Here is a 27,432-nt window from a genome sequence, read left to right as displayed (position 1 = left end):
GCGGACACGCGTGGGGGCAGCGCCGGGGGGGGGGGCGCGCGGGGAGGGGCGAGGGGGCGGGGCCTCTTCGCGGAGGCCACGCCCACTCCGCCACCCGCCACGCCCACTCGCCCTCAAAGCCCCGCCCACTCCCTCGAAAACCCCGCCCATTTCCTCAAAGCCACGCCCACTCCTCCGAACGCCACGCCCACTCTCCTCTCTCGCCCCGCCCCCTCCACGCAGGCCACGCCCCCCTCCACGCAAGCCCCGCCCCCCCGTCCTCCATTTCCCGTGGTGCCCCGCGCGGCCCGGGCGGGAAGGCGGCTGACAAGATGGCGGCGGGGCTGGCGGAGCGCAGCTGCCTGGAGCTGGGCCCCGCGGCCCGGGCCCCGCCGAGGCGGCTGCGGGAGGTGGCGTTCAGCCCCCCCGGCACCTCGCCGCTACCCCTGGGGCGTTACGGGGACAGCGCCGGGGGGTTCTGCTACCGGGAGTGCGCGCAGCTGGGCGCCGCCACCAGGAACCGCTTCGTCAGGTGGTGAGTGAGGGGGGGGAGTCTGTTGTTGGGGGGGGGGGGGGGGGAGGGGATGGTGGGGGTTTTGGTGCAGGTAGGGTCGGGGTTTAGGGCAGGTAGGGTCGGGAGGAGCATGGAGGGGGCTTTGGGGCAGGTAGGGTCAGAGTGGGGCATGTGAGGGGCTTTGGGGCAGGTAGGGTCGGGGGGGGGGCCGGGGGCAGGCCTCTGGCCTGCCCCCGGCTCCCCCCCCCCGTCCCTACCTGCCCCCAGCTCGGTCCTCCCCTCACCCCAACCCTCCTTCCCCTCAGGACAACATCAGGGGACACGCTGGAGCTGGTGGAAGAGTCCCTAGACAACGAGCTGCTGAACAACGCTGTGAGGCTGCGCATCCAGGGCTGCCCGCTGCTGCCGGGTGGCGTGCACATCTGCGAGGTGCAGAGCCACCTGGTCGTGCTGCTGGTCACCGTGCAGAGCGTGCACCGGGTGGTGTTGCCCCATCCGGCTTGCTCGTATCGCAGCGTGAGTACTCGGTGGCGCGCGTGGCTTAGAGAGCTTAGCACGTTGCTTAAACACGCTGCGGAAATAGAAGTTGTCTTCCCTGCAGCTCATCCGGTGCTGCGTTTTGGATTTGTGACCAAAGCTGTGTTGATAATACGCTGATGTTCTAGCTTTCACTGAAAAGTGTTTGCGCAGCTCTGAGGCTGCCCCTTGTGCTCGCTCTGCCCCTGCAGCGAGTGGGCTGGGGGTGGGCAGAGCCAGGATGTCCTGTGCTGTCCTGGACAATGAAAACAGGGGAGGGGGCTTGGGGAAGTCACGCATTGCTCAGAGACTGGCTGGGCAGCTGTCTGCTTGTAGGGGGGTGCTGAGTGGTTGCCTTTGCATCGCTTCTATTGATTTCTTTCTGAGTGGGGTTTGTACCCTGGGCTGGAACCACCACATGTTCCTAGAGGTGGAGAGCTGGAGCTTGTCAAAGTCTCTTGACTTTGTGGGGGGGAAACCCTGTGGTTTAATTTCTTACTCAAATGATATCCAAGTTCTATCGTTTTTTTTTTTCAGTTAAGTTGCTTTACAAGTGTCAGAAATGACAAAAGTGCTCTAATTACTGGCCAGATACAGCAGTGCATTGATCAACATGTGGCAGCTCTGTGCACAGGAATGAGAACTGCTGAAAAAGCAGCCTGATAAGAAAAGCCAGCTGTTGGCCTCCCACTTTACTCAGAAACGAATTTGCCTGGGCTGTGGGCAAGGCAGCGGCCGTGGGAATCTCTGGTGGTGTTTCCCCCAGTCCAGGGCGTGTTTGGGATGCGTGACGAGGGCTGGGGTTTCGATGACCATTGGCCTGGCCCCTCAAAATGAGGCTCTGAGGGTGGAAGCAGCTCCGCTGGCGATGCTTGGGCCTGGCGTTGTGGTACTGGGGACAAAGTACTGCTGGAGGCAGGGGCTGAGCGCTGCAGGGGGAGGTCTGGCTGTGCTCGCAACTTGCCCTGCGTCTGCAGCGAGGCACAGAACCTCCCGGTGTGGAAGATGGATCCCGTGCAAAATTTACGTTGGTTACAGTTATTGCTGTAACTTTTTTCCTCGTGTCTCCTGGTGCATCTTGTCCGGCCCCTTTCTTCCGGAGCACCCAGCCGTTGCTCTCAGAGTTCAGAGCAGCTTTTCCAAGCGACAGCGCTGTGCTGCTGTGGAGCTGCTCTGGTGGTGGGGCTCGTTGCGGGGCTTGCAGCTGTCTGCGCGGGGCAGCTGCCGGACCGTGGGCTCCTTTGGGGACATTACAGCATGCAAGGAGGGAGACAGTGACTGCTCTGCTGGGAAATCACGTGTTCTAAGACCCGGTCTGCTCTCAGAGAGCAGCTGTCATGGGTTAAAAGGAGTGAAAATGAGTGGCAGGGTGCGAGAAGTCTTTTCCGTCATGTAGCAGCGCTGCAGTTCTTGCTCTGCCAGTGCCGGTTTGTTTCCTCTGTGGCTTCTGTTTGTGTTCAAGGCTTACTCTGTTTTCTGTTTCCCTTCTTCAGGAGCTGATAATGGAGAGCCAGATTCAGTCCGTGTTTACAGATATCGGGAAAATCAACTTCAGAGACCCTGCCAATTACTACCTGATCCCCAGCGTGCCGGGCCTGGCGTCCAACTCGGTCGCCTCGGCGGCCTGGCTGAGCAGCGAGGGGGAGGCTCTGTTTGCGCTCCCCTCTGCGGCAGGGGGCATCTTCGTCATCAAGCTGCCCCCTCACGACCTGCCGGGTAAGGATGGGGGCACGCTGCACGGCGTCCCCTCTTCCAGTTCCCTTGGTTTGATTTTTGTCACGTGTGTCGTATGGCTTCTCTGCACACCCATCTACGCACGTGCAGCAGCTCTTCTGCATCGTGCCTGTGAAACCCCTCCCTGCCGGCAGCAAATATTTTGTCGACAAGCACTTGGCGTGTTTGTTTTTCAACATTGCTTTTATTTTGCAAGGAACGGTTTCGGTGGTGGAATTGAAACAGAGCTCGGTGGTGCAGCGCTTCCTTACCGGTTGGATGCCGACTGCCATCAGGTTGGTGTTTGGCGACAAACAGGTGGAGCTAGCTTTGTTTTTTTTTTAATTCCCTCACGTAGGGGGAGGCATTGTTTCTGGTTGAAGTCAAAGGCGGGTAAGTCAGCATCTGTAAATGCTATTGGAAAAGCTAAGTGGGTCACAGGACCTGTCGCAGTGCCGAAGCTGGGACTTGAAGGCTGGATTAGCTCATCTTAATGGGGGCCTGCTGATTCTTTGCGTCTGTGTCTATGAGCATGTTATATCGAGTAATTGGCCTCCAAGGATTTGCCCAGGACGTGGCTTGCAGCCAGCGCAGATTAAGGATTACAGCAGTTGTACGTTCTCGTCCTTGCTCCGAAATGTCAGGCCCGATGCTGTCAGCAGAGGTTATGTGTGGACGTCACAGGCGCTCTGTGTGCAGGCTGGGCTCCTTCTGGGGTTGCACGACCAAACTCGAGGCCCCACTACCAGGAAGCGGTGATGTGATGACCAGCGGGGCGCGTTGCTTGGGGCTGGCTGTGCCCCTGCTTCCATCTGGATCCTTCACCCGCGTTCTGCAGGCAGGGGCTGGGGGAGACACGGCAGCTGTGCTGAAGAGGGTGAAGAAGTGGGCGTTAGCAGTGTGGGGGCCCCTCTGTGCTGGACCACGCGGTCCTGAAAGGCTGCTTCTTTATGGTCTCAGACAGCTGGCTTTTTGTTTTCTTAACCTTGGGTTAAACACTGTGATAGAAACCCCGTGTCCTGGGTCTGTGCACTAGCCTTGGCTTCCTTTTAACCTGCTGCTATAACGCCTGTGCTTTCAGAGGTGACTGCGGCCCGTCAGACCTGCCCATCAGCCTCTCCGTGCACTGCCTGGATCACGATGCCTTTCTTTTTGCTCTCTGCCAGGACCACAAGCTTAGGATGTGGTCCTACAAGGTGGGTGAGGTCTGGGCTCAGGGAGCAGCATCTTCCTTCGCTGATTGGGTCACGTTTTGAGGCTGGGGAAGCGAAGACTGGGTTCTTGGCACGCATTTCCTGTTAAACTGTGTTTGGGTGAACTTCCGCAGGGTGGGAAGTTTGTCAAATTTGTCACAGCGTGTGTTTGTAGCCACACCTTGGAGGCAGGTGGGTTTTCTCTACGGCCAGGCTTTGTAGCGTAACAGGTAGCATTGGGTTATTTCCAAACTTAGTGGAGTGTTCAGGAAGGCAGGTGGGAGCTCCTCAAGGTAAGAGGCAGTGCACCAAATGTGTTTTCTGCCGCTTTCGTGGTAACAAGAGCGTCTTTGTAACGTGGCTCCTTTCCAACAAGAAGTTAATAAAAGCCTCTGCTCGCTGCGTGCGGCTTGCTCCAAACGTCGGTGCCAGAGCTAATGGAGCAGCACAACTGCTTTCACGGCCCATCTGCGCTGGAATGTGTGCATGTTGAGGGAGGGGAGGAGGCTGCGTGGTACACGGGCTTTGAAAGCCTGGGTGCTCTGTGGGGGAGCACAGGTGAGGTGGGGAGAGCGGTTCCAGTACGCGTGCGGGTGCTTTATGCGCACCCTGTGGGAGTGGATTTGTGCAGGCTTTGGCCACCCTGCTCCTGGAGGGGTGTAGTGGGTTTACGTGGCAAGGTTTCCCCTGTTTCCTGCAGGATCAAATGTGCCTGATGGTTGCGGATCTGCTGGAGTTCATGCCGGTCAGCAGGGACCTGCGGCTTGCGGCCGGCACCGGGCACCGACTGCGGCTGGCCTTCTCCCAGTCCCTGGGGCTTTACCTCGGCGTGTACATGCACGCGCCCAAGCGAGGGCAGGTATGGAGCAACGGGGCTTCCTCGCCACGAGTGCATCTTGGTGTGTGCTGAAAGTACATCAGTCCTCCTTGGAGCTGAGTTTGTGCGTAAAACAAAAAAATACAGAAAGGTTTCCTGTCCGCCTTGATGGGGAGGCGGCGGCACTTTGAGCAAACGTTTTTGTCCTCAAAGTACTGCAAGGCACGTGCGCCCTCATCCCGGGAGTGGAATTCCCTGTGGGATTAAGCTGATCTGCGAGTGCTGGTCTGCTCATTCACCTCATATGTTTTGGGGATGCTACCAGAGCAGATGTGCCGTGGGAAAGGTCTGAAAGGAGCTAAAAGCACGGAAATGCTGATAGCGCGTGTCGGGCTCCTGGGAGTGCACAAACACATCTGCGTGTTGCCAAACATTGGTTTCTGTAGAACTCCCGCTTCATGGGGTAAATAATAAATTTAGCAGGACAGGAATGACCTCACTCGTCTGTGGGACAGCTTGCCCTTTCTCTTCTCTGGGGTATTTGAGTGCAGAGTTGTACTCTGTGCGCACTGTTACTTGTGCTGTCCCCCCAGTGCTCTGCCTGCTCCTGTAGGAACGTGCAGAGCTTGGTTTGCAGCAGCTGCCCTGAGGATTCAAAGCTTTTTCCATCTCCTTTCTTGCCCACATCGTGTTGTCACAAGCAGGAACCAGCAGCGTTGTTACTGTTTTTGTAGTCTAGTCTTTCAAAAGCCAACTAAAAATCCTTCAAGTTCGGGCAGATTAGGCTGTCCTTGCCGACAAGGCTGAAGTCAGGGACGTCAGCGCACGGCGCAGAGAATCGGCTCGGTCAGGCCAGCGCCTGGCGTGCTCTGCTTGGCCCTCGGCCAGGCAGCTGCGGCACCAGGGCCCTGGGGACGGTGGCATCAGGCAAGGAGCGGGACAGGAGAGGCGAGCTTTTTCCCTGCCACGTGCTGGTTATTGGTCGAGCAAATGGCTTACGAGATGTGTTTGTAGTTCTGTGTCTTCCAGCTGGTGAGCACCGAGAGCAACCGCTACAGCCTCGACCACATATCCTCGCTGTTCTCCTCCCAGGTGAGTGCTGGGGCTGGGCTTTCCCCAGAAGTACCAAGGTAAGGGGGAGGATTCCTCACCGAAAAGTAAGAGGCCTGGATTTAACTGTGAATAAAGAATTCTCTCCAAAGTATGGTTAACTGATAGGAGGGGATGTTTTGCTATTTTTAACTACACGCATCTCTGCCGTACGCGCGTGTACGATAAGAAAGTAAATCTGCACTCTCTCTCCTAGGAGACTCTTGTTGACTTTGCCTTAACCTCGGCTGAGATCTGGGCGCTGTGGCACAATGAGGAGAACCAGACCGTTGTGAAATACATCAACTTTGAGCAGTGAGTTTCTGCCCTGAAATGCAGGTGGGGAGAGCCTCGTGGGGGGGCTGCTGGAGCAGCCCCAGGCACTGCTCGTTAAAAGCCCCCATCTAGCACCTCGACTCTTCTCCTACCTGTCTCTGCTGAGGAGATGCAGCGGCACCCAGTTCTTCCTATTGCAGCGTGTCACATGCGCAGCTGTGTCTTCCTGCAGCACAGATTACAGGGATTTATTTTTTTTTTGTCCTGCTTTATCATAAAGCTACAGCTCAGCTGCAGGAATGTGAAAAATGTAGAAAGCTGGGCAGTAGGCTTGCTGTGAGCATCTGAGGGAGGGCTGCACTTTACCAACAGCTCCTTCCAGCAGAACTGGCTGCTCTCTTTCAAGAAAGATCGTGTTTTGAGAAGATCAGCGATGTGAAAACATTGGCCTTATTTTTATAAAGCTGGGAGGGTTGGTTTGGTGCGTATACATGCCAGGGAGTTAAAGTTAAATACTGGGTAAAAAATGCTGAGCGTTCTGGTTTTGGCAGGAGAATCTACTGGTCAGTCTGAGAGTTGTGTAGTGAGCAGGTGCGAAGGAGAGAACATCAGTGTACACGAAGGAGCCCAGCCTGTGCTGTTAGCTCAGGGCTGGGGATGCCACCGTGAAGCTCTGCTGGCTAAATCTGTCGCTTGTCACCAGTCAGAGCTCCTCTGTCACCAAACCCAAGGTTGCTGCAAAGTCTGTGGCTGGTGGAAGAGACAGGTTGGGTTTGGCTGACGGCTCCCGGCGGCGCTCCGTTGGAGTGTTGCAATGCAAAGCTGATCCTGTTTTTGTAATTCTTAGAAATGTTGCGGGCCAGTGGAACCAGGTCTTCGTGCAGCCTCTGCCTGAGGAGGAGGTGACGGTTCAACATGATCAGGACCCCAGGGTGAGCTGGATATAAAAGAGCAACAGGAACTAATGAGGCTTCTCTGCCCAGAAGGAGAACGTTAAGGCAGCTCAAGTGTACAATTTGTATTGTAACACTTATAAAATGACTCCAAGTTAAAGAGGACAAGCCTGAGGCTCTTAACACAGCATTAAGGCACTAAGCCTGGCTACGAAGCCAGAAGGCGAGAGAAGGGAAAAACTTCAAGTCAGTCAGGAGGGAGCCTTGAGACACGATGTGTGAATAAACAAGGTCTGGAGCATGTGGGGAGCTGTGTGCAGCCACAGGAACTGCAAATGGGGTGGAAGGGGAGGGGTTGGAGCAGGGCGTGGGGGTGAACTGAAGCTGGAAAAAAAAACAGATCCAGGGGATGAGCTTGTGAATGAGAGGAAGAACCAGAAGCAGTATCTTAAATGCTCTCCTCCCGACCCATGTTTCAGTAAATCTGTCTTGTTCTCTTGGCAGGAAACCTACCTAGAGTATCTCTTCATGCCTGGCCGTTTCACAAACGCAGCTATCCAGAAGGCTTTACAGGTTAGTGAGGGAGCCTTTATGTGGTGCTCTCTCTGTTCAGCTTCTGCCTACTCACAGTTTCTTTGTGAACTTGGCACTCCTGGCTGGCATCGGTTTGCGTGTGGCAGTTTGTGGACCTGTCAGGAGTCACTGAAGCAAGTCAGTGGCTGTTGTGCCGTACTTCAGCCAGCGTGCACTGGCAGCGGGAGGCAGAACCTGGCTTCCAGTAGCTGTTGTCCTTGGAGAGCTCAGCAGGTTGCTGAGCTTGCTGCCTGCTGCTTTAGCCAGGTGAACAGAGGCGCTCGTCCCTCTGTAGCACTGTTCCTCAGGATATGTCTGCTCAGCTCTGGCACCTCTGGGACTGAAGGGCGGTGCAAGGTGACACAGTGGTGCCTTTTCAGGAAAACCAGAAAAGCCAAACTTTTGCTACTCTTTCAGTTTCTCTGTGCTGCGACCCTATGAGGCCTATGGCAAGGTATAAGAGAGCTGGGGTGATGGTGTGCAGCGCTCCCCTTTGTCCCAGTGCTCTGCCTGCCAGGTGGACAGGCTCTTCCTCTGGCTCCACGGGAAGAGTGAAGCTGGCTGTACCTCCGTGTGCCCTGCATTTAGCAGCCAGCCATGCTTTTTCATACCTTGATCCTACAAATCACTGGACGGTGCTGTCGTGATTGTTCTGTGTTGCTGAATGCTGCTTGAACCTTGGAGAGGCAGCTCTCCTGGCTTAAAGTAAAAGTTTGCTGTGTTGCTTTTCAGATCTTTTCTCAAGGAACTGAGAGACACATGGACCTGACGTGGGACGAGTTAAAAAAAGAGGTTACCTTAGCTGTGGAAAACGAGGTGAGTTGTTTTTTTTCCCCATGATGTTTTGTTCTTAACATCCATTTTATGTAGTATTGTGATGGTGCAGTGAAGTTAGGTTAGATGCACTGTGACCCCAGGCTGTGTTTTGTTCTTTGTCTCTCAAAAGAAGTTATGTGAGGTTTTATTTTTTAAATAAAATCCTCTTTTCCTGCCTGTCTCTTTCATTCACCTTTTGTTTTTGGAGTCCTTTGTGGGGGAAAAAAAAAATATATTTTCCTCTGTAAGGAGGTGGGGAAGGGAAGAGAACTGCAACAGATCTTCACAGATCCTTAACAGTGTAGTTGTGTGACACTGGTCACGGGACAAAACAGCGGTCCAAGCAGCACAGGTTTTTCTCTCATGCACTGTCTGTTTTCATCTGAAGTCCTGTTTTGGTCCTGCTAGTTCCAGGGCAGCGTGACAGAATATGAGTGCTCCCCGGAGGAGTTCTGGCAGCTGCAGGTGGAGTTCTGGTCCAAGTTCTATGCCTGCTGCCTTCAGTACCAGGAAGCGCTCTCGCGGCCCCTGGCCCTGCACTTGAACCCCTACACCAGCATGGTGTGCCTGCTGAAGAAGGTGAGGCCGGGCAGCGGCGGCTCTGGGCTCTTTGTCCCATTGGCCTGCAGATCTCTGGGGACTTCTGACCAAGAGGTGGATTTGGGGAGCTCAAAGAAGAGCTTTCTCTCTGCCTTTCTAGGGGTCCCTGTCTTTCCTTGTGCCCTGCTCCTTGGTGGACCACCTCTATCTCCTCTCGAACGAGCACCTGCTGATGGAGGATGATGCTGCCATCCTTGATGGTAAGTGAGGAGACAGCTCTTGCATTGGGGGAGGCTGCAACGCTGCATTTCAGGGAAATCTGTGGCATAGAGGGACGCAGGGGTTTCTGTAGTGGCCTGCTGAAGTGCTCCTCACTCCATGATTATCTGTATTTGGATAGTTTTCTAATTTTGGCACTTGTAGGGAGCTGTATTTTGTGAAACCTCCTGTGGTGCCCAGAGCAGGAACTAAAAAATCATGTCAAGGCTGCAAATCTGACATGAGTCACTTCAGGTGACTTAACTGAGGAAGAATCCTAGATTTCAGGCCACGTGTTGCTCGGTGACAGTGGCGTGATCCTTTGCCCTTGGGCTATTCCAAACTGCCTGGGTAGTTTGGCACTGGTGCCTTCTTCGTGCCCCCTCTCCGTGGGACAGACCTGGCAGGTCCTTCAGCCCTGCTTGGGAGCCTGGCGTTCAGAAGCGCGTGTTTGCTCCCTGCATTGCTGCATCAGTCTCTAAAAGCTGCCAGGTGAATTCAAGCCCAGGCCAGGATGGCAGTTCCATCAAAAATCCTTCGTATTTTTATATCGCATTAGCTGGTGACCCCGTATGTGGGGGTCTTATGGGTGACCCCCCGATATGAATCCTTAGCTCTGTCTCAATCAGATGCTTCTTCAGCTCTGCCATCCCCACCAGACTTACTCTGATCAGTGCGAGCCCTTCTGTTTGGTAGAATTCCCCAGCCTCTGTGCCTTGCTGGTGGAACAAACTCCTTGAAAAGATGGCAGATGGGAAGGAAACCTGTAGTACTTTACACACTCTGGTGCCCTGGGCTCAATGGCTCAGTTCTGCATACTCAGTTTTTATTGAAATGTTTTCAGGTGAGCCGTGGAGAGGGACTGGGCAGTTTCTTTTCTCCTGGAAGTAAATGCTAGGGAGAGCAAAATTTGTCATCAGTATTGTCAACACAGTGCCCTCTATGCTTTGCTGCCCGTGGAATGACGTTTCACAAGAAAAAAGGCAGTGGAAAATGTTACTTAAGTTCCATTTTCATGCTTGAGTGACTTTTTTTGTAATTATTTTTATAAGAATCATCATCATCCACTTGGTTGAGCTATTTCTGGCTCTGATGGAAGGAAAGCTGGAGGCCTGGGCTGGTTCTGGGAAGCCAGCAGTGCCTGCCCTGTTTCAAACTTCTCAGAGAAGTTACTTGATCTTTCAAAACACATACACAAACGATTGCATTGCAAAGCAGGGATTTTTTTTTTCTGTAAACCCCCAGCCATGAATTTTCAGAACGCTTCTAAGAATGTGAAAATCCTCTCCCAGCTGCGAAAGGGTAGCTGCTGCAGCAGGAGTGGCTCCTGCTTGGCACGTACGCCAGGGCTGAGCTATTCGAGCCCTCTTTGTGCAGTGCAAGAGCAGAGAAATGCTAATTTGTTTCCTTTCAACCTGTAGCTGGAGAAAATTCTTCGGCAATGTGACGGCTTAATTGCTGCATCATTATTTTTTATTTTCCGAATAGTAAAGCCCAAATCTTTCCCTTGTCGACTGCCAAGTTTTTAGGGGGTCAGGGTCAGTTTGACGTGCGGGACTGAGACCACTCTGCTGCTGGTGGTTTGCCAATGATGGTCTAACTAAGTGGTTTTGAATGGTCCTCCCATCTTTGCTTTGAAATCTCTTGTAAATATACAGTTAGATTCTTTCATTGCAGATTTGGAGATGTCTCGTGATGTTGTCTGTCTTGTCCAGTGCCTTCGACTGATCGGAGAATCAATTTCCATGGAAATGGCATTCATAATGGAAATGGCTTGCTCCCGCCTCCAGCCTCCAGAAAAGGCTGCAGAGCAGATCCTGGAGGACTTGATAGCTAATGACACGTAAGGAGACGTTTCTGCAGAAGCTCCCCGGCGGGCAGGCAGGGATGGCTGAGCAGGGATTGCCTGGAGACGTCCTCGATTAGCGTCAAAGCTCATTCAGAACGTGCAGGCTCTCCCAGTGCTGCGGGAGACTTTTCCAGCCCCTCTCAGAGGTGGGGGGCATGAGTATTGGTCCCATTAGCAGGGATTTCCACCCTGCTCTCTCCCCCCCTCCCCCCCACTGTTGCCTGGGGCCCTCCTGACCAGAAATTTTGGCAACAGTGAGGTGAGGCAGGGCAGAAGAGGAACAAGTTCTCGTTAGGTGATTGTTGCGGTGTGGAAAGCAAGAGCCTGCAGACAGCAGGTAAAGGTCAGAGCTGTGGTCAAGCCATGTGGTTACTGTGCTATCCTCCTGAAATCATTCCCCGTGGAATGCCAGCTATCTGGCTGCTATTTCCTGGTGCCCGGGGGAGTGGAATAAATAGACCGGTCCCTGCAGGCACTGTCATAAAGCTGAGCCAGAAGGATTCCCTTCAGGAATGTCCAAGCTGATCAGATACGCTCCCTTCCAGAGAGGATCAGTAAGGGTGGAAAGGGAGCCCTCTTGAGTTTAAGCCTCATCTTGTCTTTTTTTTTTCTTTTTCAGGGACAATGTGATGGAGGATATACACAGCAAACTGCAGGAGATCAGGAACCCGATCCATGCCATCGGAGTGCTCATCCGAGAAATGGACTACGAGACAGACGCTGACATGGAAAGAGGTGAAAGCTCTACAGCAGTGCACTTGGGCTGGGAAAGCAGCCTCTCGGCGAGTGTTCCTGTCGGTCTAGTTCCTCCCCTTATCGCAGTGACTTTACCTTTCAGCTCATCCTCTAAATATGCGCATGAACCTCACCCAGCTGTACGGCAGCGGTATGGCTGTCAGCGTGGTTTGCTGGGGGGTATGTAAGATTGCCACGATCCGTTTCCTGATCTGTCGGGACCTGTTGATCCTCCAACAGCTGTTGCTGCGGCTCGGAGATCCTGTGAGTACAGCCCTCGAAGCTACTGAGTACGCTCTTTGAACTTTGGGTCTGGGTTCCGCTGGTGCCAGACTGCGAGCTTTTCCCACAAAGCGCTGGTGGCTGTTTGAACTAGCCCAGGGCGTGGGCAAGCCCTGTTCTCTCCCGCAGCCGCTCCTGTCATCCTAAGCAAAGCAGCGGTGCGCTGCTCACACCCAAACTCCCTGTTTCCATGCTGAGCGTCCAGGAAGCAGGAAGCAAATATCTCTGAGGGAGGAGGGCATCGTTTCCAGCCTCCCATCTGAAACGGGGCTGCCTGAGCACGTACAGCTCCCATCTAGTCCCCATCCCTCCCACACCACTGCGCGCCCGGCACGCACAGCTGACAATCGCAGCCTTGTTCTCCGGCAGTGCAGCGCACGGCTCCGTTGCCTCACAGCAGCGGCGGTTACCCAGAGGCCGTGGCTTTGCCTTCCGTGTGAGGCTGCTCCAGCCAGTGCCAGCAGCTGCTGCGATGGCAGCTGTGTTTGTGGGGCAGAGCGCTCCGGGTCGATGCCGCGGCCGTGCGGCCCCACGAGCCATGGCGCTGATGGTTTGAGGGGAGCAGGTCCCAAGGCAAGGGCAGGGGTGTTTAAAGCAGCATAATTTGCTTGGAGATGCTACTGCAGTAGTTTCCTCAGTGAAAAGAAATCCCCTTCTTCCTGGGTAAGGTCGCCCTGGTGGCATTTAAAGCACGTGGCAAGGTGCCCTTCTGGAGCCAGGCTCTGACAGACCGTAAGGCACGTGACTGCTGTTTGCTTGGTGCAGGAGCTGCTGCCTTGCCACCTTGGCGCGTTTGTGTCCTTCACAAGCGTGGATTGCTTTTTCTCCTGTGTCATCCGAGCGCACCGCTCTCAGCTGAGGTGTAAAAAGGGATGCAGTCCCTGCACATCGCTGCAGCAAAGTCGTGATTTCACTCTGACTCACTGCAGCAGCGCCAAGCACCTTGTTGCTGCTGTCCCTGCAATCAGCAGGTGCCGCCAGATGAGGGAAGCGGTCGGTCTGTTTGCACGTAGCTCTGCCTGCCCAACTTTCCCCATGGGACCTGGGCCAACAAAACATTTACTTCACCCCCTTGGTACCAAAGTGCCTGGGTTATTGCTTGGCCTCTCGGTGTGCCAGCCTCTGTGGTTTGCTTGCAGATGGTGTTGGGAGGGGGACAGCTGTTCCAGTCGCAGCAGGACCTGCTGCACCGCACCTCCCCTCTGCTGCTGTCGTACTACCTGATCAGGTGGGCCAGCCAGTGCCTGGCATCGGACGTCCCTGTCGACACGCTGTAAGTCTCTACCTTGCCCTTTCTGACTTTGCAGGTTGCTGCGAAATCCGCCCGAAATGCCCTTCCCAGTACAAGGCGGTGGTGGTTGCTGTGGGAGTATCACTCTCAGAGTCAGTTTGTGCTAGGGTTTTTTTTTCTGTTTGGAGCTGACTCTTCGCCTTGTGCTAATTCTGCCGTGTGAGGTCTCGCTGTTCTGCGCGCTGTTGCCTTTTTCAGCAGTAGGAGTGATTCGAGTTGAACAATGAGTACAATTAAAGCAGGAGGCGTTTTGTTGTCTCTTCACTGATGGCTTTTTCTTCTCTAGGGAATCTAATCTGCAGCATCTCTCTGTGCTGGAGTTAGCAGACACTACTGCTCTAACGACCCATAAACTAGGTAAGATGCCCACAGTTTGCCAGCTCTTGGGTTCTGTTATTTATACTACTTAAACTCCTTCTCTGTCAACCAAGGGAAATGGTTGATGCAGTGAGCTAATGGATTGCATGTTTGAACAACCCCAGCTCATGTGGAGCTATTTGTCTTGCTGTCCACTAACAACAACATCAGAGTGTCTTGCAATGTTGGAATGAGTGTAGTGGGTCACACTAGGTCTGTCCTGCTTGCTAGCCTTTATCGAGCAGGAGCAGCAGCTTAAGGAAGGGAGAGAGTACAGAAACGCGTCCCCCAACGTGCCTGTGCTTCCAATGGTCTGCAGTTCAGAAGGTTCTGATGTGAGTGGTGCTCATTGCCACTAGCTCAAGTGGGAAACTGCAGCAGATAATTAGTTCATGTTGTAGAAGTCTTGCTGCAAACCATGTTACACTTCCAGCTACCGGTTTGGGGGAAGGGGAGGGGGGTGGAAATCCTACTGGGGGAGAATATAAAGGAACTTAATTAAGGGATACGTACCTTGAAATAGTTACAGAGAGCGGAGATGAGCAGGGCAGGGAGGAGGAGAAAGCGCAGGTAAGAGCCTGCTGTTGTAGCTAATTTGTGTGGCACTTCAAGCCTGAGACCTGTCAGGGAGCTGAAAAAGTAAGTGGGAAGCTCAGCGGTGGTAGCAGCAGTGTGCAGGGCTGCGAGTTTGGGGAGAATTCCCTCTGCTCCCTGCCAGGCCTGGGGGATCTGTGCTCTTTCTGTCTTCGGAGTCTGAACTCTCCGTGAGTGTCCTGGTTCAGGAGGCAGTTGCCTTGACGTAAATGTCAGCGCATGAAAGCAAAATTGAAAACATCCTTTGTGTGTGCCAGTGTCGTGGGTTATTTCTTGGCCCATTCATGAGGAAAGTCCTGTTTGGCCACTGTGCTGCAGGAAAAATATGTGAAACGTGGGGAAGATAGAAAGGAGGTGGCAGCTTGGGAAGAGGCGTTGAAAACAGTTAGCTAATGAGAGATTGCACTGCTTAGGGGACTGGAATGAGGAGGGAGGCATTTGAAGAGAGCCAGATAGCAAAATCAGCACTCCCTCAGCCCTGCTCTGCAAAACATTCGCTCATGTTAGAGAGCCGCAGATGGATTGCGAATGGAACAACTGGAGAGAGAGAGCGCAGCTCTTTTTCATGTTATAATTGAGCTGTGGTTAATAAACACTGCAGTATGTGGCTCTTTGATCTCCTGCTGCTCCCTCTGACTTAACCAGACGTCAGGAGAAATCCAAAACCAACACGTTTGGGTGCTGAGCATGCTTACTGTTTAGCTCTGGCTCAATCTGCGACGCTCGCGCTGGTGAGCCCAGCGTGGCAGCTTGGTGCAGAAAGCCTGGGGCGTCTGCCGCGGGCCCTGTTCTCCGTGCTTCTTAACTTGCGTTTTAGTATCCAGCCCTCAGACAATCGTGGAGCTCTTCTTTCGGGAAGTGGCCAGAAAGCACATCGTATCTCGACTCTTCCTGCAACCCAACACCTCGCTGGCTGAAACAAGCTTGAACTGGCCCCATCTCATCACGGCGATAGTGGCCGACTTTCTGCCGCTCCTGTATCCTTGGCCCTGAACCCGCCGCGAGGTGCGTGCTCTCACTGGGCTGCAACCCAGCGATCAGGGGCTGTGCACTGCCCAGCTTCTTGTTCCCAAAGTTTCCCACGCCCAAACTTCGAAGGCAGGTCTCCTGAACAAGTGACCGTTGTTAGTGTTAATGGGATTTGTGGGGTTTCCAAGATTTCACAGAATCCATCCCGTTTAGGTGCACAACAAAGGATTTGAGTTTTTGACTTTAAGCCCCTGAGCTCTGGGAAGTTGACTTGGCGAGGTGCGATGCTGGGAGATCTGGAAGGGTAACACGATTTGGGCAGTTGTGGATTAGATGTACTAATGGCTTTGTTCTAATGTGGATAAATCTTATTACAGAATAATGACTTGTAGAATGAACAGCTTAATATTCTCTCCTTCCCCCCACAAACTGAACGAGAGCGTGTGCAGAGTTTCAGACCAGCGCTCTGAGCTCTCCGAAACAGCTCGTCCTCTGTTCCTTAACCTCGGCTCAGATGGCCCAGCAATCCTGGCTTCCTCTTCCCGGAGTGCCTGATGGGGAGCTGTCAGTACACCCAGCTGCAGGTGAGTGCCTCGTGCTGCCTCTCTGTCCACGCTTCCACAGCGAAGCACCACGAGATGCCAAGCACCCCTCTTTGTGCTGCCCGGCCGGGAGGGCCCTGCTGGGCCAGGAGGGGCTGGCGAGGCAAGTGCCCCAGAGTCAGCAAGAGCCTGAGAAGAACGGCCCTTGCTTGGCTGCTTCCCTTCCACGCAGAGGTGCTTGTGTCGGCTGCAGCTTTTGAGTCTTGCCTGCCAGCAGTCCCTTCGGGAGAACTATTTGCATGTCTCCACTTGGACCCTGGCATGGCTCTCCTCCTCGGCAGACTCACCGGGGTGCAGCGTTTCAGCAGGGTTGCAAAACCAGTGCTGCTTTTACCTTCAGGAGCTGAAAGAGGAAGAGCAGGAGGGAGTGCAATAGTCTCTTTCAACACGTTTTTTTTTTTCAGTAGCAGGTCTGTGCTTTGGCCAATGCAGAGGTGTAATACAGCGTGATCTCTGGGCGCAGCTGCCTTACCCCCTGTTCAGAAAGCTACCCGAAGCATCACCCGTCCAGTCGCTGGATCTTGTTTTGCTTTCCCAGGGTAGCTGCCCTCTGAGCTCACACACAGACTGACCTTTCCAAGCACTCTGCTCCCATGGCTCCCCTTTGGAGGTGCAGGGCTGGAAGTTTGCCCTGCGAATGAAGTGGGCTGCAAGGAACAATTCTGGGCAGCTGTCAGATCTGCATCTAAAACTGTCTCAGTGTCAGCCCGGTGAACAAATTGTAAGGTAGCAAATAACTTCCATCTTTCTTGCCCATCCGTCCTGTTTCTTCTACTGGCCATTTCAACCTCTGCAAAGGGCTTTTTATGAAATACTTCATACCTGGAAAACGCAGCAGTGTTTGTCTTGGATTTAAGATGGTTGCATTCATTGCCTCATGCATTTCCTCTTTCATTTGTTTTCAGGCAAATCCAGGCACAAGCTCTCAGGGTTGCTGCGTGCCCTTTTCATGGGGGAGCGCAGCCTCCCAGGGCTTGTCTGACAGCAGGATGCTGTGGGCAGGTCGCATCCTTGTGGAGCTTGTTTGACTCTCTCGCAGCGAGCCTGTAACCTAATAGCTCATTAGCTGCTGATAAGCCCGCAGCCTCTTCTGCGGTACCGTGGCAAACACATTGCCCCCAGGACAGGGGATGCAGAAGGCCGGCTGCAGCCTAGCAGCAGAAATACAGCTTCAGGAGGCCTCATCCGTTTCTTAAACGTCCTCACTAGTGAAATATGGTGTAGGTAACGTCCATCCCTCGCCAGCCATGCTCTCTGTGTCCTGGCAGCAGTGCCCAGTGAGCTGCTTTTTTTCAGGTGTCTTCGCAGACTGCTGTATTTCAGGGGTTATTTCTTGCACCACAGAATCACAGTGTTAGGGATTGGAAGGGACCTTGAAAGATCATCAAGTCCAATCCCCCAAGCAGTTCCCTGTCCTTCTGGAACTGAGAACACCGTCTCTTCCCGTGCTCTCCAGGGGCATGGTAGCTGCAGCTGCTCGTGCTCTACTTCTGAACTGCGTGATTTCTTGGCTGCAGCGCCACGTGACACGCTTCATTCCCCCTACTGACGGCAGTCCTCAAGGCATTCAGGACTAGGCAGGGTGTTACTAATGAGATGTTTTTTCCTATGTTTAGTGGAACTTTTATTCTCCCAGTCCCTTACACCTGGGGGCTGAGCTGCTTTCCTTTGTGTTCTTCTCGCTGCTGAGAAGAATGTCAAATCCGCAGAGCTTTTGAGCCAGGAAATGCCAGCATGGTTCAGGCAGCATCGCTCTGCCTCCTGGCATATGTGCTCTCGTGGCGTGAGCACGCTTTGAATTTCCTTCCATTGCTTTCGCCTCGCTTGCGTCCCGCCTCGAGGAGATATGAGAGACTTGTCTCTGCAGGAGCAGGCTCTTCCTCCTCCCCGCTGCCTTCTGTTACGCTTACTGATCCCGGTCGGTCACGTAAACGTGGATTAAGTGCGTTGACCTCAGTGAGCTAACACCAGCTTTGCCTGTGAGTGCGCACGCGGTGACCCAAATAGAGGTGGTTGCAGGAAGCACCCTGCGAGTAACAGGCGCGCGCGGAGAAGGGCTAGTGACCAAAATGCTGCCCTGGGCCGAGGGCCAAACCCATCCTTGGTGCTTATTGTGTATAACAAGCTGTCAAGTGAGTCCAGGGTGGGATTTATCTGTTGTAGCTGGCTAATCTGAGCAGGGAATCCGGGCTTGGAGGATGCGTTACCACGTGGCTTTTCGCAGACCTGAGCCTGGGGTAGGCGAGGATCCGCTGGTGGCAGTGTGTGCAAACGCTGAGGTGGGACAGCAAAACCTGGGCTCTGCTGCCCGGCCCTCGCTCCTCCACGTCCTTCCTACTGCGTCCCAGAGCCCTGTGTGAGGGCCTGGCACATCTGAGCGTGTGGAGCAAACACAGTTCTCCCAGGCACGAGGGATGCTGGCTCTTGAGTCTCTATCGCGTCTCCTAGCCCCTTCCTGATAGGTGACGAGGTTTTGCAGCCTTTATTTTATCCTGACAAAGCAGCCACAGGGCTGGGGTGAGTCGTATCACCCTGTTGTATCGGCCGGCGTCTGTGGTGTGGCTTTATTTGTGGTGTCTCCTTGGTGCCATCAGCACTCTAACCAGTGCCTATCAGCTTGTGGCCTGCGGTCTCCCTCAGCTGCTCTCCCTCTCCTGCCCTGCTCCACAAACACCGTTCTTTTCACACCTGCTGTGCCTGTTCTGGTGCCTTCACACACGCCTGCGTGCTCCCCTTCATGCTCTGTGCACACCAGTGCAACGCGTCCCTACAGCAAGTTTGTTGAGAGCGTTGTGTGCGACTCTGGGGATGTTGGGCGCTGTTTGAGGCGTTTCTTACAGGCACCAGAGCTATTCACAGCCGGCTGTTTCCTGGGAGGCCATGGGGATGCCTCCCTCTCCCTGCACTGAAGGGAACTATGAGACTGGGGAAACAAAACTGCAAACAGTGGTGACTGAAACTCCTCTTCCTCCTTTCCTACAGGAGTACATCCGCCTGCTGCAGCCGTGGTGCCACGTGAACATGGGCTCCTGCTGCTTCATGATGGGCAGGTGCTACCTCGTCATGGGCGAGGGCCACAAGGTGAGGCGCTCGTCTCCTCCCAGCACCGGGGGTCTGGGACCTCCTCCTGTGATGGGGGCAGGGAACATCAACCTCGAGCTCTGCCTCCTTTGGGCAAAGAGCAGCACTGGAGGGGGGACAGTGGGATCTGCTTTTGGGGCAGCCCTCGTTAGCGTGGGGCCAGTAGCTCTCTTGGGCTGGTGCTGGAACGGGCAGCGCCGTCCCTCCGGCACGGCAGGCTGGGCCAGTCCCCCAAGGGGCGCGCATGAGCTGCTTTCTGGTGTGCTTCCAGGCTCTGGACTGCTTCTGCCAAGCTGCCTCAGAGGTGGGAAGAGAAGAGTTCTTGGACAGGCTGATCCAGCCCGAGGAGGGCGAGATGGTCTCCACGCCACGCCTGCAGTACTACAACAAGGTACGGCTGAGCCGATCCGGTGTGCGTGTCGAGCACATCAAAACCGAGTCATTCCACACCAGCGCTGCTTGCAGAGGGGCTTCCTGCTCAGCTTCTGGGGAAGGGACTTCAGACTTGGAAAACATTGTCTTTTTGGGGGGGAAATGTCAGTGCAGTCCGTTTAGTTCCTTTGGGGGGTGATGATGAGGTGACTACAGCACAAAAGCTTGGTACTTTCCACCTATTAATTTCCTAGCAGCAGAGGACTGTGAGATCCAGCTGCTGGAAGCAGAAGCCAGACGTGTCCAGGCTAGATGTAAGATGCTGCTTAAGGGAAGGTTATTAAGCTTTGAGACGAGTTAAAATTAACGTCTTTACATTGAGATAGGATCTTTCTTCTCACGTAATGCTGTAGTTCAGGCAGGCTGCAAGCTTGGACCTAGACTCCTCGTAAGGGATTCTCTGACTTTAAAGTTCAGAAAGCCTGAGAATTGTCCAGTGCCCTTGGAGAGGGAACTTCTGTCTTGTACAGCTGTGTGCATGCTTGGGGACAGAACTGTTTACCTCTCTGTCGCAAGGGTTTACTGTAACCACAGGGGTTCATGTTTCAGGAAAGCCACGCTCCAGCAGAGGTGAATCCTCCAGAAAGGCCACGGCCTGGACCTGTTGTGCTGGATTGGTTCAGACCTCTGCAGCTTACCAAAATGTTTTGTTTTTATTTTTTTGGTCAAACCGCTTAGAAATATTGGCAAAAATCTCTTGGCTGTTTTTATGGTTAGTGGGGTAGGAGTAGTTCTTAAAAACCTCCCCAGCTGACCCCTGTGGTAGTACCGCAGCCCACGTAGAGCCTTGTTGTCTTCAGGTTCTGCGCTTGCTGGACATGGTTGGCCTGCCGGAGCTGGTCATCCAGCTGGCTTCCCTGGCTATCATGGAGTCGGCAGATGACTGGAGAAGTCAGGTATGGGTTACTTCTTTGGCATCGAGATGTTTCTTCAGAGAGCTTACACGGGAATTTCTTCTTAGTTTTTATAACTTGAAACGTGCTCTCTCGTGCTCTGTGGTGTTTTCAGGCTACCTTGCGGACTTGCATCTTCAAACACCACTTGGATTTAGGACACAACAGTGAAGCATATGTAGCCTTAACGCAGAACCCAGATCCAAGCAGGTAGGCGACAGTTTTGTGCCTTTATGCTCACTTGTCTTGGAGGTCCATGTAGGTGCCTGCCTCTTTCAATTTTTCTGTTAAAGCAAAAGGAAGATGACACTTCTGCTTCAGCTTGTGTAAAGGTGTGTTTAAAAAGGCATGCTTCGTTTTTGTAAGAACAGTTGTTATCGGCAGTATCTCAAAAGTGGAAACTGAAAGAAAAACTCTTCCCTTGATTCAGGGAGTAACCAAAAAAAATAGGCTAGAGGATTGCATGCAGCACTATATTTTGAAAGGCTGTAGGAGTCCGATCAATTTGGTTTAATAAAGGGAAGACTTGGGATTTAATTTTGGCTTGTACCTCCTGGGTAGAGGAAGCTTCAGAGTAGCAGAGAAGGATGTGATGAGTAGGAACGGCTGGAAGCTGGAGTCATGGACATCCAGGGAAGAAGTAGGGATGAGCTCTGGTATAGAGGCGGGAGAAAACCGTACCAAATAGAGCTGAGGCAGGGAGGCCGCCCTCCTGAGCGACCCAGGCAGAGAGGGGGCTCTCTGCTGTCCAGGATCTTTGTTACCAACACAGGGAAAGCCTGAAGGGACCTCTTTATTCTAAGCCTGCAGAAACCACGGTGTTCACCACAAAGCAGCATATTCGTGGCTTAAAACCTGCATCCTGGAGGTGGGTTTGTTCGTGTCCCTCTTGCTCTGCTCTTCCAGAAGGGTTATGTTGTGTTTTTCCTCTCCGCAGGCAGCTGGACTGTCTGCGCCAGCTAGTGGTGGTTCTCTGTGAGCGCTCCCAGCTCCAGGACCTGGTGGAGTTCCCCTACGTGAACCTCCATAACGAGGTAATTAATTAGCCTGCGCTGGGAGGAGGGGGCCGCAGCTCTTCTGAAGAGGGTTTTTGAGCTTTTCTGTGTCGCAGGTCGTGGGGATCATCGAGTCCCACGCTCGAGCAGTGGACCTGATGACCCACAATTACTACGAGCTGCTCTACGCTTTCCACATCTACCGCCACAACTACCGCAAGGGTAAGGCTCAGGGCGGCTCGGGGTGCTCCTCGCCCTGCCCCGTGGGACCAGCAGGGACGGGCGGTGGAGCTGATTGCCCCCCCCCTTGTCTCTGCAGCTGGAACGGTGATGTTCGAATACGGCATGCGCCTGGGCCGGGAGGTGCGGACGCTGCGGGGGCTCCAGAAGCAGGGGAACTGTTTCCTCGCTGCCATTAACTGCTTACGGTTGATCCGCCCGGAGTACGCCTGGATAGTGCAGCCAGCTTCTGGAGCTGTGGTAGGAAACGCTGAGCTTGCTACCAAACCTCTGAGCTTGTGGCTGTAGGGACGTTTAGAGCTGTTCTTCTGGGAAGGTGCTTCCAAAATCCTTTCCAATGCAATGAGCAGAGGTGTTTGGTCTTCTCCCACCTTGTTGACCAGCCTGCTCAGCACACACATCAGTCCTATCCTCACCCTTGTGTCCCTTCCCCTTTCTGGAGCCAAGACAACTTTGGGTGCATACAGGAAACTGCTGGTGGATTGCTCAGTGTCAGACTTGCAAGGCCATGCTTTCACGTGTCCCACACCATTCCTAATGTGGAGAGGGGCATGAGGGGAATTCAGTTCTAGGAGAAACACGCCTGTAAAAGGTGCAAAAAGTATTTCTACCCCCTTGCAAGTTCCACAAAATTGAAGATGGCACTCTTTCTTGAGGACATATCAGACCTTGACCAGTCAAAAGGAGAATTACTGAAACACGCTTTGTGTTCCAAATCTGTTTGTGGAGAGGTAACCACAGCCTGATCGTCTAACTCTGTGCTGTGTCTGATAGCCAGAGATAAACAAATGTAACCTGAACTGCCCAGCAGTTGCACGGCTTTTCTGATTCAAATCAAGGCTTGAAAGGAGAGCTGAAGGCTGGAGTGTGTCAGGTGTTTTGTCCTTTAGAAGCCAGCTGGGTATCAGCCTTCTTTCTGCTTTTTCCTGCAAGTATGAGCGTCCTGGAGCATCTCCGAAGAGAAGCCACGATGGGGAGTACACGGCTGTTCCCGGTAAGTGCCCAGTGCTGGTGTGTCCCTGTATCTTGTGGTCCTTCAGCTTTTCCCCTTGCTTTGGAGCTCTGCTGCTCCCTTGTGAGCTGAGAGGAGGCTCATGGCTGCTCATGGCAGCTCATCTCTGGCAGATTAATAATTTGGGGGGATTGTAAGCAAGTTAACTCTCCCAGTGCTGGTGCCTCGCAGTTACAATGTGCTGCTGTGGCTGTGCAGTGGCTCTTCCCCAAGGAATTTGTGCCCCCTTTTCTGTGGTTTGGTATATGGTCAGTGGGAATAACTTCTAGTTAAAAAAAGAACAAACAAACCTCACCTTTGTGAGGCAATTAGTTGTTCCCTATAACTCTTGTTTGTGTTTCTAGAAGCCCTGCTGGTGTAGCTCATCTCTGCTGGCAAGGCCTCTGCCCTGCATGGTCAGGTTGGGTTCCTAACCCTCAGCATTACTCTAGAATAGTTTAAGGTCAGGTATTTTTAAAAACGTTTTTACTTCTGAATGAGCTCCTTTGTAACACATGCCGGGCAGGCAGAGCAGCAGCTGTTTCCACGCACAAGGTGACTTGGGAAGCTGTATCTGTAATAGGAGCAGGAGGTCTGTGACAAGAGGTGCACAGTTTGAGGCAGCAAGGAAGGGCAGCAAAACCTGATCCCTCCTTTGGTACTTTCTGTGCTACGGCTCCTCTGAGGATGGCAGAGAGGTGGAAATGGTTCTGCACCTTGCCAAAGGAGCTTTTTTTTTGTAGTTGTCAATGCTGAGGGCCCTTCATGTCCATCTGTTACAGCAACGCGCCAAATCGAGATCCTGGAGCTAGAGGATTTGGAAAAGGAGTGCGTGCTGGCCCGGATCCGGCTGACTCTGGTGCAGCATGACCTGTCAACAGCTGCTGTGGCAGGTAAGAGGGATGCAGAGCAGCCACCTTGCACTCCCCCTGAGGTGTTAGAGCGCTCTGTCATAGCTTGGGTGAGTAAGGCGCAATAAGTTCTGACCCAGAGACAAAACCACGAGCTGACAGGTTCTGTGCGGTTCGCCTCCAGGTGTGAAACATTGCCTCCAGCCTCCAAGTGCAGCAGCTTTGGAGAGGCAGATGGGGAGAACCAGTTTTGAGTTTTCTGTGGTTTTTGGCTTTGCCACAGTGCAGTGTGAGGGGGTGGGTGACTGAGTTGGGTCAGTGGCATCCTCTTCTCTTGCTGGAAACTGCCCATAAATCAAGCGGGATTAGAAAGTCCTGGAAGAAACACTTCTGGGAAGACCTAAATTACTGCCCTGAACAATACGGCATCACCACACACAGCTTACCAAAGGTTTTCCTTGTTGAGGAGCAGAAACCTCCAAGTCTTCTGTTTCCCACCCTGACCCTTTAAGTACTCCCTGCTCCTCTTTGGTACAAGCTATGCAACACAGGCACAGTTTTCCCATGTAAAATATCAGGAGGAGATTTAATTCCCAGTAGGGGAGTGTGAGAGGACCGAAAAGCTGGTTTGGGGGCAAACTGCTCAGCGGGGGGAGCCAAGCGTCCCGGGTTCATCTTCCCTCTTGCCCCTTGCGCTGGCAGAGCTGAGCTGGTGCCTTGTTTGCTGGGATACAGCTCTGCTGTGACGGGGCTGTCCCCTCCCTGCTTGCCCCAACAGTGGCAGCATTTGACTGTGGGCTGTGTCGCTGCTTGTGCCTGCTTGCTCTCCAGCTGATGCAGAAACGGGTCCCTGTGTCGTTGCGCTCTAACGGGGAGTGTTGCTGCCTTGAGTGGACCTCCCAGGGATGGCTCCTGAGATGCTCCTGAGGCTGAAAAAGCCTCGGGCCCTGCGATGAGAGTTGCTGCTGCAGTGTCTTTCACCTGGTCGTGCTTTCCCACAGGCAGCTCCACGCCTGAGGAAATGGTTGCTCTCCTGGTCCGGGCTGGCCTCTTTGACACCGCCATCACCCTGTGCCAGACGTTCAAGCTGCTGCTGACGCCTGTCTTCGAGGGGCTCACTTTCAAGTACGTAGCGGGGTTCTGCCGCCTGCAGGGGCGAGGCGAGGCCCCGTGCTGTGTTTTTGGGGTGCACCTCGCTGCTGCCCCAACTTGTCTGCTCGCCATGGCTGCTAAAGCTGCGCAACAGCAGCTGCTGTTGTAGTGGTTTTGGGGTGGATCTCTCCTCTTCACACCTGAAAAGAAGTAAGGAGCCCGCCCGAGCAGTAGTGGTGAGGTTTCTCCTCTCCGGGGAGAGGGCTGACGCTTGGCAGTCGCAGGTGGTCCCACCCAGGCACAGCCAGCAGCTGGAGACCTTTCTGGTGAGCTGGCTCCTGCTGATGCTCAGTGAGCTGCGTGCAGGAGATTTGTTCAAGCTGCGTTGAGCAGCTCTCAAACAGTGGTTGGCAGAGCAGGTTGGCAGAGCACGGGCTCTTCTCTGTGCTAGCTGCTTGTTCTCCTGCTCGTCCCCAGCCCCAGGATTCCTCTCCACTGCTGTTCCACACTCACAGAAGCTGCGTTACGCCTACGGAGCTCCTGGGGAGCTCTGCCACAACATCTTCCTATGGCTGGATGCACAGAGAGCTTTCCTTACCCAAGCTCAGGCCACATAGAGCTTGCTAGCATCAGTTATTAATTCCTCCTGGGCACTTAGAGCAGCTTAGGAATCACTCGAGCAGCTCTTTCCCTGCCAAGCCTGTTAATTTGTAGCTGTTGCTTCGGAACGGTCCTCTGAGGGGCGGCATCGATACCGGCAGCTGGGGCAAGGCCGGGCGACAGGGCCGAAGGCAGCCACGTCTGCACTGCTCTGTGTCTTCCAGGTGCATCAAGCTGCAGCTGGGAGGGGAGGCAGCGCAGGCAGAAGCTTGGGACTGGCTAGCAGCAAACCAGCTGTCCGCACTGGTTACCACCAAGGAGTCCAGGTAAGCCCTTGTCTTTGGTGGAGGGGAGCGGAGCCACTCTCTGTGCGGAGGCAAAGTCTTGCAGGAGCCCCGAGGGTCACCGGCTCGTAAATCCCTGTGTGGTGGCTGCCTTAGAGCAGACCCACGGGCCTGGGGCGGCCAGAAAGCTGTGCTTTGTGCTCTCCTCAGCACAGCACAACCCGCTTTGCCAGGACACAAGGGCGGGCGTTGAACCTGGGCAGCAGGACGGGTCCCCCGGGACACACCGCGGCACTGCAGGCAGTCACAGCTGCTGGCAGGACTGCTGAGGGGAAATACTGCCTTACAGCGCCACAGATGAAGCCTGGCGGCTGCTGTCGTCCTATTTGGAGCGTTACCCATCGCAGAACAGCCTGTACCATCGCTGCGTCATCAACAAGCTCCTGGCACACGGGATACCTCTGCCCAACTGGCTCATTAACAGCTACAAGGTGAGACCAGGGCAAGCGTCACCCCCTGGCACGGCTTGTGTGCTGGCTTGGACCAAAAAAGCACCGAGGCAGGCACCTCCTGAAGGAGACGCAAGCTTCAGGAACACGCCTCGTGCTTTGTGCCTACTCCTGAGGCTTGGATCAGGTTCCTTGGCCCTGGGGTGGCTCTGCCCAAAGCAGCCGGGCTGACCCCGTCTCTCTTTGCTTGCAGAAAGTGGATGCTGCCGAGCTGCTGCGCCTCTACCTCAACTACGACCTGCTGGAGGAGGCTGCGGATTTGGTCCTGGAGTACGTAGATGCTGTGCTGGGCAAGGGTCACCAGTACTTCGGAATTGAGGTGAGCAGCCTGGGGTGGGCTGGGCTGGGCTGGTCCGTGGGCATCTCTACAGAGCCCTTCCAGCAGGAGCAGTAGGTGTCACAGTGTTCCTCCTCGCCATGGGGAGCGGCGCTTCCCCTGTCAGCACGGCACAAGGTTTCCTGTCCCCTCCAGCACCCGCTGTCAGCCATGGCCCCCATGGTGTGGCTCCCCTACACCGCCATCGACCAGCTGCTCCAGGCCCTGCAGGAGAGCACCACCAACCACTACAATGTCGTGGTAGGTGGGGGAGGATGAGGGGGGGGCTCCCTACGGGGCAGCCCTGCTGCCTCCTCTTCCTCCTCTGACCGCCCCCTGCCCCTCGCCCAGCTCTACCAGAAGCTGCACGACAAGCTGGAGGACTACCACCAGAAGGTCAGCCTGGCCTCCCAGGACCGCCTGTACCGGCACTACTAGCGGCAGCCCCCTCACCCCACGGCCAGGGAGTGGATCCCGGCCCCGGAACAGCTCATGCTCGAGGTGACGGGGCTGTGTGAGCTGATGCAAGTCCCACCCTGCGCTCGCTCAGCCAGCGGTGCTATTTTTACTTGTTTTTTTCCATGAGGGTCCAGTTCAGGGCAGTGCAGTGTCACTGGAGTGTCACGTCGCTGTCCCTGTACCCTTGGGCAGCACCCAGCCTGTGCCACTGCCCTCCCCTGTCTGTTTTTTTTTTACAGAGCCCTAGCCCCAGGGCAGCTCCCCTCTTGCCATGTACGTACGATACGTGGAAGGTCTCGGCGTTTCTTTTATTTATTGTTGTCATTTTGGAAGAACTTTAATAAAAGCGAAGCGTTGTTAAGTCCTGTGTGGGGATGGGTGCTTCCAGGGGTGCCTCCCTGAGCCCAGCAGGGATCAAAGCAAAGAAGAGGTGGGGCTGCAGAACAGCTGTAGGGTGCTGCTGTGGGGCCAGGCGCGCCCAGCACTGCTCTGCTCCAGGGCAGGACAGAGCTACGGGCCTGCGGGGCAGGACGGAGCAGCACTGCCCTGCTAACCAGCAGCAGCCCCTATAGGGCAGGACTGACTTCCAGCCCCAAGGGTGGAGGGGAAGGGCAGCACCCTGTATTACTGCACACACTTACAGGGCAGCATGGACCTCCCTCCAGGGCAGCTGTGGGGGCAGCAGCTGCCACCAGGCAGCACCCACTATAGGGCAGAGCAGAGTTACAGCCCTAAGGGCATGGGGTGGGGATACTCACAACCCCCAGGCCCGGGCTTGCATCCATGGTTGGTGATGCGGTACTGTAAGGCAGCACTCAGTATAGGGCAGGACA

General features: G+C 54.4%; 1 protein-coding gene across 2 annotated transcripts; it reads left to right on the top strand.

Moving 5' to 3' along the window:
* The first annotated feature begins 266 nt into the window (after positions 1 to 266).
* On the top strand, positions 267 to 26,960 carry NUP160 (nucleoporin 160). 2 transcript variants are annotated; one of them, XM_083836900.1, is made up of 35 exons: positions 267 to 514; positions 799 to 1,009; positions 2,503 to 2,725; positions 2,940 to 3,018; positions 3,804 to 3,918; positions 4,616 to 4,774; positions 5,747 to 5,824; positions 6,039 to 6,136; positions 6,945 to 7,029; positions 7,495 to 7,563; positions 8,296 to 8,379; positions 8,788 to 8,958; positions 9,080 to 9,179; positions 10,855 to 11,020; positions 11,646 to 11,761; positions 11,865 to 12,025; positions 13,183 to 13,316; positions 13,621 to 13,691; positions 15,103 to 15,262; positions 15,769 to 15,838; positions 18,839 to 18,937; positions 19,209 to 19,328; positions 20,170 to 20,265; positions 20,378 to 20,472; positions 21,200 to 21,296; positions 21,374 to 21,479; positions 21,577 to 21,737; positions 22,431 to 22,491; positions 23,271 to 23,381; positions 24,341 to 24,464; positions 25,256 to 25,357; positions 25,665 to 25,806; positions 26,018 to 26,143; positions 26,297 to 26,401; positions 26,492 to 26,960. In XM_083836900.1, the coding sequence occupies exons 1-35, from the start codon at positions 312 to 314 to the stop codon at positions 26,576 to 26,578; spliced, it is 4,185 nt and encodes a 1,394-aa protein (XP_083693026.1). In that variant the 5' UTR covers positions 267 to 311; the 3' UTR covers positions 26,579 to 26,960. The 2 variants fall into 2 exon arrangements, with proteins under 2 accessions (XP_083693026.1, XP_083693025.1); XM_083836899.1 differs by having other exon boundaries at positions 10,840 to 11,020.
* Positions 26,961 to 27,432: the final 472 nt, after the last annotated feature.

This window comes from Anser anser (genome assembly GCF_964211835.1).
Source record: "Anser anser genome assembly, chromosome: 5".
NCBI lineage: Eukaryota > Metazoa > Chordata > Aves > Anseriformes > Anatidae > Anser > Anser anser.
The sequence above is the reverse complement of the archived record's forward strand: the minus strand, read 5'-3'. Positions and strand labels throughout refer to the sequence as shown.